The 12030-nt window shown below is 60.8% G+C and overlaps 1 protein-coding gene across 2 annotated transcripts in view; it reads left to right on the top strand.

The window, feature by feature from the left end:
• The window catches only part of FBLN2 (fibulin 2), a 65925-nt gene that overhangs the window by 32563 nt on the left and 21332 nt on the right, over positions 1-12030 (top strand). For both annotated transcript variants that reach the window (XM_008260298.4, XM_017343695.3), the window contains 2 exons: positions 10432-10543; positions 11206-11335. In XM_008260298.4, coding sequence (XP_008258520.2) covers positions 10432-10543; positions 11206-11335 — 242 coding nt within the window. The remainder of the gene's footprint in view (positions 1-10431; positions 10544-11205; positions 11336-12030) is intronic.

Here is a 12030-nt window from a genome sequence, read left to right as displayed (position 1 = left end):
GGTGTGCTTGTGTCTGCTCAGAACCTTTGCTCACCGCTCCTGGGCGCAGCAGCAGCCCTGCCACCCAGAGGCCCCTGGGCTGAGGGCCGCCTCACAAATGACCATGGCCACCCCATAGCCTTGGGCGTGGCTCTCTGCTCCTCTGGGCCCGGGTTCTGCCAGCTGGGGTGGTGGTTCTGCAGGTTCTTTGGGAAGAGCGGTCCACAGCTGGGCCAGGAAACAGCTGGGCAGCTCCACCTGGCAGAGCCGGGTGGGCAGGTTTGGCTCCAGGCGGCCTTCGTGGAGGAGGCAGGGGGCCCAGAGCTTGGCCCCTGACTCCCAGCCCCGTGCAGATGGAGTGATGGCTGAGAGCCCATGCTGGGGGTGGGCCTGGCCAGGACGGCTGTGACCTCCCCTGACCTCCATCCTGCCTTCCTCTCTCCTCATTTCATTCCTTCAAGCTCTGTCCAAGAGCTGCTGGCTGGAGCCACAGCCTGAGTTCGAATCCCGTGGCTGCCCTCGGCTTGGGTGTGTGGTCTGGGGCAAGCTGTGTCTCCTTTCTCAGCTATGGAGTGGGTGTGGGGTACAGTTAGGGCCCCACAGGAGCATGCCCACTCCTCCCCGGGCCGGGCTGCAGTGGACGGCAGGTGCAGTGGACGAGGTGGCCACTGTGTATGGGGTGCAGGCTGTCCACGCCCTGCCCAAGAGCATGGTGTTTGGGAGGTGCCAGCAGGAGCTGTGGGCACGTGGGAGCAGGTGAGGGAGTGTGGGTGCAGCTGCCCAGCCAGTGTGGTCCAGGGCGCATCTCTCAGGCCAGATTCACGGGGTACAGGCGGAGCCCTCTGCCCAGCGGCTCCTGTTGGCTTCAGCCTTGCCCTGCCGTTTCTGTGGTCTTGGGCACTGGAAGACAGAGAGGAGCTTGTGAACCCTTTTTGCTTGTCCACTTTGCAGACTCATAAAAAGACTCAAGGCATTGAGGGTGGTCAGGAAAGACCTTCCCAGGGCCCGCAGGGGTAGCCCCTGCCCCCACCCACAGAGCAGCCAGGCTGCTGAGAGCAAGGGGCGGCCCGGTCCGCCCTGCGCTGTTTGCACAGGCCCCGCAAACATCCTGTCCACACAGGTGGCCCCCGCACCCCCCGCCAGGTGAAGACCTTTCTCTGTAGCATTTCCCAAGCCAGAATTCTTGAGGGCTTTAAAGGCGGGGAGAGGGGCCTGTCCAGAGGGGTCGTGACCTCTGCCCTGGGTTGTTCTGGGCACCCATTGTGCTGGCGATCAAAGGAAGTACAGGATGTGTGAGTCCCCACAATCTGAATCCTTTTCTCACAGAAGTTTCTGGAACGTGTGGGACCTGGCTAGGATCACAATCAAATGCCACACATCCGTTTCTCTCCTCTCCGGCTTGGGGTCTCCCCAGGACCGCCCCCACTCTTGCCAGCCAGTGTCTTGGGGCTTCTTTCAAAAAGACTCCCTGTAAAACGGCAGATGGTGGCACAGTCAGCTTTGACTCTTGACACTGCTATTCAGAGACATTCAGAGATTGTTCTGGATCCCCGCATGCAGATCTGAGTCTGGTGAACACCTGCAGAGGGATGTGTGGATGGGGCATCAGCGGCTTCATCACAGGGACGAGCGTTGTTTCCCGAAGGTTTGCTGCCGCTGTGCACCTGCGGCGAGCGTCTCCCCCCACCCCCTTGTTCAAGGGGGCGCCTGGCTGCAGGTGAGATTCCCAGAGGGCAAGTGCTGGGGCCCCGTGTTCTCGCACTGCAGTGCGTTGATCACGGAGCAGGACTTTCCCAGTCTCTGAGTGTGCAGCTCGGTGGCATTAAGCTGTCTGTCTCTAGAACGCTCTCATCTTCCTAAACTGAAACTCTGTCCCCAGGAAACAGCAGCTCCCCACCCCCCTCCCCAGCCCCCAGCGCCCGCCCTCCTGCCTTCTGTCCCTGGGAATCTGAGCTCCCTGGGGCTCTCACGCCAGTGGGATCACAGTGTTTGTCCTCGTGGGTCTGGCGCAGGGCACTGAGCTGGCTCCTGCGTTTCAGGCTCGAGTCTTTAGCTTATCTTAGTCTCAGAATCCTCCTGCCTTCCCCAGCGAGGCTTCTCGTGGGGGGCTGGGCGAGCCGGTGCTGTGGTGCCGCACGCAGCAGGCTGAGGGCCGGGAATCGCATTCCCTCCCCACCCCACTGTCACCAGTTTCCTCTGACTTTTGCCACCAGAACAGCCTTGCCTGGCTTTGTCCAACCTTGGCCCTCAGGTGCACAGTCGTGTGCTGGTGTGTGGGTGCGGCAAGTCCTTGGATCCCGTGGCCCCGCCCCCATGTACAGGACCCCTGTCTCTCAGCAGGAAGTCGCAGGACTGGGGTCTGCACATCTTCCATGACCGGGAGCAGGTGGTGGCTTCCCAGGAGGGGCTGCTGCCTGGGTCTTCGTCACGCCGTCCTGGCTGCCCTGGCTGTCCGTCCCTGGAGCCCCAATGCTGGGCACTGAGCGTGGCCGGGTGCTGGCCACACCGCTGGGAGTCCCGAGTGGCCGGGGTGTGCTGTCACATCAGGACATTGCCCGCACGCCTCCCCAGGCTGCTTGGGGACCACATCCTGCAGGGCAGGACCACATCCTGCAGGGCAGCCTGGTGGTGGCAGCCGTGGCTGGGGGTGGGGGCACTGAGCAAAGTCCAGGAAGGCAGGAAAGGCAGGGTGGGCGCTGCTGCTGTTGTCCACATTTGCGGCGCTTTTGTGAGTGAGCTGATTCATCCAGAAAAGAGTCACAGGCACCCTGTGTCGGGGGCCTGGGCGGCTGCCTTACCTGAGGCCTGGCTTTGTGGAGGGCCGGCGGGGAGGGGCAGTCTGCCCATTTCACAGGTGAGGAAGTAGCGGCTCAGTGGATGGGCGAGTAGTGGGCCCAGCTGGACACCTGTGCGTGCAGGGTGGCAGTAGCACACCTGTCCTCAGCTTGGTGACCCGAGATGGAAACTTCCTGTGTGGAGGCGAGGCGGCAGGTGAAGCCTTGAATTCTTGCTGGTTACTTCCGAAGCCGCGGGCTGTGTGCCGTAAACCCGCGGTGTGTGGGGAAGGGAGGAGGCCGCTGGCGTCGTGTTGTTGGTGGGATGGTGCACACACAGTGCACAGTGGCCTGTGCCGCTCCATGCAGCCCACATCTGCCCCGGCCCGCGCCTCTGCCACACCCCCAGCGGGCGCTTGGAACCCTGCGGTGTCTCAGCCTGATACTTGGCCTGTTTGCCCTCCCTCTGGTGGCTGGGGCAAGCGTGTCCCCTGGTGGCGACATCTGGTGTGACTGTGAGGGAACCCCGGAGGGGGCTGCTGGCTGGAGCCCAGCAGACAGGGAGGCGGGGTCAGCCTGGCACGGTGGCCCAGGGGTTAAGCTGTTGCTCACCACATGGTTCCAGTGCCTGCTAAGACACTGGGAAATCAGTGGAAGGTGGCCCGAGTGCTTGGATCCCTGCACCCATGCGGGAGGCCCAGATGGAGTTCCAGGCTCCTGGCTTCAGCTTGGCCCAGCCCTGGCTGTTGTGGGCATTTGGGGAGTAAACCAGTGTATGGAAGAGCCCTATCTCTTCCTCTCTCTATCATTCTGCCTTTCAAATAAGTGCATCTTAAAAAGGGCAGGGACCACATCTCTGTGGGTTCTTGAGGGATGTGTAGTTGGACAGGGTAGAGGGAGGGTGGCCCCAATGTGGCACAGCCTGTCTGTGTAGCAGGGAAAGGTGTGTGTGGCTGGGTGCAAGGGGAGAGCGGGGGCGTGCTGCATGGACCCTGGCTGTCACGCCAGGGAGACGCGCTTTGTCCTGAGGGCAGCAGTTCTCCAGCGGGTGGCATAGCAAGTGAAAAGGTCCCAGGGCGAGCATGAGCCTGAGACCGAGTGAGAAGGGTCAGAGAAGGGGGCTCGGGAGTTTGTGAGCCATCAATCAGTGGGGCGCCATCTGCAAGATGAGGCAGAGGTGGGCGCAGGGAGGAGGTGGGGTGGAGCCAGGGGAGAGGTGGTCCTCGGGCGATGGGTTGGAAAGGGAAGGGAAGGGAACACCCACCCTTCATTGATAAGGGAAGACCTGGGGAGCGTGGAGACCCCAGGAAGAGGGCAGTTGCGCACCCATGTGGGAGGGGACAAGGTGGGGGTGGAGGGGGTGGAGCTGACCTCGAGGCTGGACCTCAGGAGCTTGCAAAACAGCAAGGGTGGACGCTAGGGACAGGGAGGGGACTGGGGTGGGGCAGGGGCCCCGGGGCTTGACCCCTGCTCCAAGTGGGTGGCCCTCCCAGTGTGGAGCTCTCAGCCTCAAGTTCCTTTGTTTGCGAGGGAGGGAAGCCAGGGTGAGGAAGGCAGCAGAGAAGGGCAGAGGGCCAGGCACAGGCTGAACCTGGCCACAGCCACGGAGCGGCAGGGGATGGCACTCTGTCCCCAGGAAGGTTGGGCTGCCCTTGGGCTGCTGCAGGTTGGAGGCAGAGGGGGCCTGCAGGGTGGGCTGTATCCAGTCGCCTGTGGGTGCACATGGGGCGGCCAAGTGTTCACAAGCCGGGGCTGGGCCTGGCTGGTGGCCGGCGCTCATCTGTCGGAGCTGTCACTGTTCTCCCCGGCGCACGCCCATCTCCAGTCCTCTGGCCAAGACCCAGGATCTGTTGCAATCTCCTAATCCGTGTAAGGCCATCTTGGAAAAGGCCTAAGGAGGAAGGAGTCCGTCCCATAACAGAAGGAATGTTGTGAGTTTGAGCTGTGCAGACAAGGGACAGGCTGTGGGGAGAGTGAGCTCCCTGTTGCCAGAAGTATTCAAGCAAAGGGAGACTCCTGCATGGGCAGACGGTAACGAGAGGGGCTGAAGCAGTGGGCGGTGCTGTGCTTCTCGGCGGCTGCACGGTCTTGACCTTGTCTGTGGCCTTGGAGCAGGTGGCTGCAGGGCCCTACCTGGCCCCCAGGCTGCCTGAGTCCTGGGCCTGGGCTGTGCTTTGTGCACACGGTCAGCGCCGCCCCTGCCCTGCGACGCAGTGGCTCCCGTCTGCTCGGGGGTCTGATCCGTTCCACCAGGTGCTGTGCCAGGGGCTGGGATGTGCCCTGGACAGACTGATAAGAGCCACTTGGAGCCGGCCCTGCTGCAGCGGGGGAATGACGGGGAAAGGAAACTCGAGGGTCCCCGGGAGGCAGAGCGGTAAAGGCGGAGGGCAGAGGCAGGGCAGGGCAGGGCATCCAGGCGCCCGCGCTGTTGGGGCTCCCTGTGTGCTTTTGGGTTTTGTTTCTGAAGAAGGAGCTCTTGACCCTGACATCGTTTTCTAACCCTGTCTTGTTAGATTGGGAGCAGGAGCCTCCCCCCGAGGCGTGTGTGAGGTGTGCTGAGTTCGGATCCCGCCTTCGTGGGAGCCCAGATTCCTGTGGGCCCGCCCTCCTTCCTGCACTGGGCTCTGTCCTCCTCTCCTCGCCTGTCTGTTTTGCATTTTGGAACTTTGAAGTGAATTCTGACTCTGGCCAAGCGAAGCCTTTTTTCTTCTTCTTCTTCTTCTTCTTTTTTTTTTTTTTTTTTTGCCTTCTTTTTCAGAAAAATCCTTGGGTATCTCTAAGCATTTCTTTTTAGATAAGTTTTCACATCAGCTTGACAGATTTGGTGCCAGTTGGAGTGGGACGTCGGGCTTCCATTGAGGGAGATTGTATCTTTTTTTTTTTTTTAAAGGATTTTATTTATTTATTTGAGAGGTAGAGTTACAGACAGTGAGAGAGAGAGAGAGAGAGAGAGAGAGAGAGAGAGAGAGAGGTCTTCCATCCGCTGGTTCACTCCCCAGATGGCCGCAATGGCTGGAGCTGAGCTGATCTGAAGCTAGGAGCCAGGAGCTTCCTCCTGGTCTTCCATGTGGGTGCAGGGGCCCAAGGACTTGGCCATCTTCCACTGCTTTCCCAGGCCACAGCAGAGAGCTGGACTGGAAGAGGAACAGCCGGGACTAGAACCGGCACCAATATGGGATGCTGGCGCCGCAGGCGGAGGATTAACCTACTGCGCCATGGTGCTGGCCCCAGGAGATTGTATCTTAAAAAAGATTTATTTGGCCGGCGCCGCGACTCACTAGGCTAATCCCCCACCTTGCGGCGCCGGCACCCGGGTTCTAGTCCTGGTTGGGGCGCCGGATTCTGTCCCGGTTGGCCCTCTTCCAGGCCAGCTCTCTGCTGTGGCCAGGGAGTGCAGTGGAGGATGGCCCAATACTTGGGCCCTGCACCCCATGGGAGACCAGGAGAAGCACCTGGCTCCTGCCATCGCATCAGCGTGGTGCGCCGGCCGCAGCGCGCCGGCCGTGGCGGCCATTGGAGGGTGAACCAACGGCAAAGGAAGACCTTTCTCTCTGTCTCTCTCACTGTCCACTCTGCCTGTCAAAAAAAAAAAAAAAAAAGATTTATTTTATGTAATTGGAAAGCAGAGTGAGAGAGAAAGCGAGACAAAGAAAGAGATCTTCATCGGCTGGTTCACTCCCCAGGTGGCCGCAATGGCTGGAGCTGGGCTGATCTGAAGCCAGGGGCCGGGAGCTCCTTCCAGGTCTCCCACGTGGGTGGCAGGAGTCTGAGGAATGGGGCCATCCTCTGCTGCTTTTCCAAGTGCATTAGCAGGGAGCTGGATCAGAAGAAGAGCAGCCGGACTGGAAGGGGCGCTCACAGGGGATACTGGAGCCACCGGCGGTGGCTCATCCCGCTGAGGAAGTAGAAAAGTACTGACATCCTAAGGTGCTGACTGAGTAGAGCCCTGTGCTGCCTCCACCCGCCCACACTTTCTTGCCTCATTAGCCTGTGCCCGCTGCCGAGTCATCGAGTCATTGCTAGTTTGTTTCTCTTTTCTGTGTCCTGGTGCTAACACAGTCACTAATGGGAGTATGTGGATTTTGTGTTTGGCCACGTTATCATAAAAATCAGTGTTGATTAGTGTTTTTTCCTTTTCTTTTTTTTTTTTTTTAACAATTTATGTATTTATTTGAGAGGCAGAGTTACAGACGAGAGAGGGAGAGACAGACAGTGAGGTCCTCCATCCACTGGTTCACCTCCAAATGGCTGCAACAGCTGGAGCTGGGCTGATCTGAAGCCAGAGCTGGTTTCCTCTGTGGCTGCAGGGGCCCAAGCATTTGGGCCGTCTTCCACTGTGTTCCCAGGCCACAGCAGGAGGCTGGATCAGAGAGGAGCACCTGGGACCTGAACTGGAGCCCCTGCGGGATTCCGTTGCTGCAGGTGGATGCTAAAGTCTACGCCACAGCGCAGGCCCCTGATTACTGTTTGTCTACTGCTTTGTGAGTTGTGTTTGCTGTGGATTTTCTGGGAAGGCGAAACAGCATCTGCAAGTGATGACGCGGTCCCCGGTGTGATTCCTGTGCCCTTTTCACACTTCCGTGTTATTTCAGACCTTTGCTATTTAAGAACTTCATTAACAGGTGCGCGCAGTTCACTTTTTTTTTTTTTTGGGGGGGAAATTAAGTTGTAACATTTTCTTACAGATTAGAAGTGACATGCTTGAACATTTCCACTTGGTCAACTTGGAGTGGTTTTCAGTATCAAGGAAAACCAGGCTTTGAAGCAGAGCAGGTGTCCTGACCGAAAAGACACATCTTGGGGTAAAAATGATACAATACTGGCCAGTGCCGCGGCTCACTAGGCTAATCCTCCGCCTTGCGGCGCCGGCACAGCGGGTTCTAGTCCCGGTCGGGGCGCCGGATTCTGTCCCGGTTGGCCCTCTTCCAGTCCAGCTCTCTGCTGTGGCCAGGGAGTGCAGTGGAGGATGGCCCAAGTGCTTGGGCCCTGCACCCCATGTGAGACCAGGAGAAGCACCTGGCTCCTGCCTTCAGATCAGCGTGATGCGCCGGCCACAGCACGCTGGCAGCAGTGGCCATTGGAGGGTGAACCAACGGCAAAAGGAAGACCTTTCTCTCTCTCTCTCTCTCTCACTGTCCACTCTGCCTGTCAAAAAAAAAAAAAAAAAAAAAAAAAAAGATACAATCCTGTGCAGCCACGGGTAATGTGGGTGGATCGGGTTGTGGTCGCAAGGCAGAAAGCAGGCTCTTAGAGTCATCCTGTCGTTTCGTTTCTTTTCTCTCTCTCTCTCTCTCTCTTTTAAAGATATATTTATTTGAGAGGCAGAGTTACAGATGGAGAGAGGGAGAGACAAAGAGAGAGGTCTTCCATCTGCTGGTTCACTCCCCCAGTGGCTGCAACACCCAGAGCTGCACCAACCTGAGGCCAGGAGTCAGGAGCTTCTTCCGGGTCTCCCACGCAGGTGCAGGGGCCCAAGCACTTGGCTTATCTTCTACTGGTTTCCCAGGCCATAGCAGAGAGCTGGATCGGAAGTGGAGCAGCCGGGACTTAAACCAGTACCCACATGGGATGCTGGCGCTGCTGATGGCAGCTTAGCCCACTGTTCCACAGCGCCAGCCCCTCCAGTTTCTTACTGCTGTTTGCATCTGGCTGCTGGGATGTCCAAGCTCATTTCTTCCTGGACGGCTGAGCCTGAGCGTGGTGCAGTCAGCCCCGCCCTGTGCATCCCCGGGCACAAGCACTCTGAGCAGGTGCAGCGGCCGCCGCTGGCTCTGCCTCTGGTCCGGGGGCTTCTGGGCATCCATAGGGGATTGACGTTGCCTTCATCTCTCGTCTCCTGGGCTTGCCTCTTCTCTTCCTCGCCTCGTTCTTGGCTGTCTCTGGCGAGGAGGGGTTGTGGAATCACGGTCTGGACCCTGGGCTCTCTGTATCTTGCGTCTGGCTGGTCCTCCTGCACCCTGACTGTCAGTGCCCCTGTCACTTAGCCCACTCTGGAGGGCTGGAGCGCTGGGCTGGGCACCCTGGGATCCCTCCCCGGCCATGGGGCTGGCATGGTCGGGCCTGGCCTGTACGAGCACTCGCTATTCCTTGTCCCCACCCTCTGACTGTCCTGGGGTCTCTGGTCACTGCGTGGAGAGCCCTGAAATGTGGAGACTCGCCTGCTGTGTCTCCTGCTGGCACGGGAGCCCCACCCGGGCCTGTGATGTCAGGGGCCCCTGCACCTTTTCTGCCTGGGGGTCTTCTTGGGGGCTGCCCGGCCCACATCCGTCTGCCTCAGTGTCCTTCCTGCGGGTAAAACCATCTCCCTTCCTCACACTGAGCCACTTGACTGTCCCCAAACCCTCCACACGATGGCTTTCTTGTCCCTGCTGGCAAGTACCTCCTGGCCACCGCTCCCTGCCGCTGCCCGTGGAGCTGAGCTTGGTGTCCTGAGGGCGGGGCAGTGAGCTGGGGTGGGCCGCTGCTGGGTCTCAGCCTCGCTGCGCCGGGTCAAGGTGGCGGTGACTGGGGCCGGCTGGGGCAGCTGGAGCTCCTCCTGGTGGCTGCAGCGGGCCTCTGCGGACACGCCGAGGTCTGCCATCTGCCCCTGTGACTGATTTCTTTCCTGCTTTACTGCGTTGCTGGTATTGCTGTCGGTGGCAGTTCCGTCACAGCACCGACTTCGGGGGGTGGGGTGGGGTGTGGGGGGGTGCTCGGTATGGAGTTTGTGGCCCGTCTCAGACGGACTTCGGTGATGAGGGGCTCTAGTGGAGCAGTCGCGGTTGCCGGTGAGGCTCTTTGTCCCCGTGTTACTGAGGGGGCTGGAAGCCCGGGTCGGTGCAGAGACTCGCTGTGTGGCCGAGCAGACAGGCGGATGGCGCGGGGGCGGGCCCTCGCTCTCGCCGCTGCCTTTCCCTGGGCACCTGTTCCTCCGCCTCTCGGACTGTGTGGAGCCTCCGCACCTGTGTGGCTGTGCCGTCCCCACACGCGGGACGCTGAGTCCTTAGGGGGAACGGTCCCCGTGGGCAGTGCTGGAATGGACCCTGCCCATACAGCTCGGAGGGACTGGGTGCATTCCTGTTGTCCCTCCCCGTGTGTTCCACCTGAGCCTGGCCCACGTGTCACTGCTGTCGGCCCCCAGGGCCGGCTGCCGTGTCCTCCTTTCCCAACAACCCCTCCTCGTCTTATCTCTGTGTGTGTGATTCCCTTTGATCCAGCTCCCTCCATCCACCCCCACAGCCCCACCACGGGTGACAGCACCTGTGTGTTGTTCTCAGGACTTCGGCGTAGTGTGCGTGGTTGGCTTGGGCTCAGTGTTTCTAATCTGTCTTCTGGTACATCTCCAGTTTCTCCCCTGCGGTGTGGTGTTCTGTGTCCCGTGTCCTTGCTGGGTGCCCCTCGGGTCTGTTGCTCGTGGTTACAGGGTCCTCCACGTGGGACCTCCCCGAGTTTCACTCATGCACTCTGCCCCTGCGAGGGACAGCCAGGCTGCTCCGACCCCTCCCTCAAATAGCGCGGTGTGGGCCTGGAGGAGGACTTCCAAGGAGCGCCTGCCCGGAGCAGACTCTGAACGTACCTGCCAGGGTGGGCCGCGCCTATCACCCCTCCCACCTCAGGCACCAGTGTCCCCGCTGCATGGGCCCTGGCAGCACCTGCCATACCTGGTGGCCCCCACCGCCTCGCTGTGTCACCCCCGCAGGCTCCACCAAGGACCTGATTGAGACGTGCTGTGCGGCTGGACAGCAGTGGGCCATCGACAATGACGAGTGCCTGGACATCCCGGAGGGCGGCCTGGAGGGTGACGTCTGCAGGTAGGGAGCCCACGCCCGGTCACCTGCTCCGCGTCCCTGCCCGCCTTGGACCCCCCGCTTCCAGGTGTGCAAGGGTGGGGGTGGGGGTGCTGCGGCCACAGTGGGCCACCCGGCCAGGCGCTCGGCAGGCATGGAGAGCTGAGACTGGTCCTCTGCTGGGCCCTGGGGGGCTCTTGGCAGCCATTGCTGTGATACCACCTCTGCTAGATGAGAGGGGCGAGGGTGCGAATGAGGGCGGGATTCACCCCCGGGCTCGGAGCTCGCTGGCGGCCTGGCCTCCGGAGGGCCTCGTGGTGTCTGGCATCCGGCCTCTGCTGTCTCCTTTGGAGCACGTGGCGCTCAAACTGTGTCCCTCTCCATTCCCCGCTGCTGTCCCCATGTGCACCATGCAGGGCCCTGGAGTGCGCTTGTCTACCTCTCGGGATGGGGAACTCACCCCTTCCTGTGGGCTGCTCTCCCCAGGGTGCCCCTCCCCCCAGCCTTCCTGGGATGGGGTCTCCTTGTCCTTCTTGGTGGGGGTCTCTCAGTGCCATCGCCTCTTCCTCGGTGGTCAGGGACCCACAGCCATGAGGGCCCCAGGACTGGGGCTGGCCCTGGCTTCCTGCAGGCTTGGCCGGGTGCCTGTCCTCTCTGGGCGTGGCTTAGCATCCCCTGTGTTGCAGGACAGCCCAGAAGCACTGCTGTGTCTCCTACCTCAAGGAGAAGAGCTGTGTGGCTGGCGTCATGGCGGCCAAGGAAGGCGCAGCATGCGGGGCCGAGGACAGCGACACCTGCGGCGTGGTCCTCTACAAGGCAAGCCTGGCCCGGGGTCCACTGGGTGGCACAGGGACCTCACGCCTGGGGTAGGGGCTCTTTGTGTACACAGGAAACAGAGTGATGATTCTAACAGTTAATGGCCATAGCCACCCACGTGGGCTGGGCCTGTTGCAGGCCAAGGGTGCGGCCATGAGTAACAGTGGCAGTCGCTTCCCCCTTGCTTTCCGGTCAGAGGGATGGAGACAGAGATGAGCACATTCCTGCGTGGTGTGTTAGGAGGTGCAGGGACAAGCACGGGGCTGGGGACGGCCCCACTGGGAGGGGGCCATTTGCAGAAACCCTGGAGGAGGAGCGGAGTGAGCCATTGGGGTATCTGCAGGTTTTTTTCCACACAGTAGGAAGCACTAGTGCAAACGCCCTGGGGCAGGAGCCTGGCTAGCCGGTCCCTGGAGGGTGGGTCGGCCTGCATGGCTGGAGCAGAGCCAGTGGGGAGGTCACAGGACAGGTCGCAGCCTGTCTGTCATCAAAAAGCCTCCGGTTTTACCTGAGTGAGCTGAGTGCCATGGGTGGACTTGAAGGCTGGATCCTGGGTCCTCTCTGGCAGTTGTGGGGACTGGGCATGGAGGGAGGGTGTCCCAGGTGGACAGTGGTGCTGGGGTGGGCAGTGGGGCAGAGACAAGGGGCAGGCACCTTGGCCAGAGGGAACAGCGTGAGCTGAGGCCCGGAGGCAG

This window comes from Oryctolagus cuniculus, chromosome 10 (assembly GCF_964237555.1).
Source record: "Oryctolagus cuniculus chromosome 10, mOryCun1.1, whole genome shotgun sequence".
Lineage (NCBI taxonomy): Eukaryota > Metazoa > Chordata > Mammalia > Lagomorpha > Leporidae > Oryctolagus > Oryctolagus cuniculus.
The sequence above is the reverse complement of the archived record's forward strand: the minus strand, read 5'-3'. Positions and strand labels throughout refer to the sequence as shown.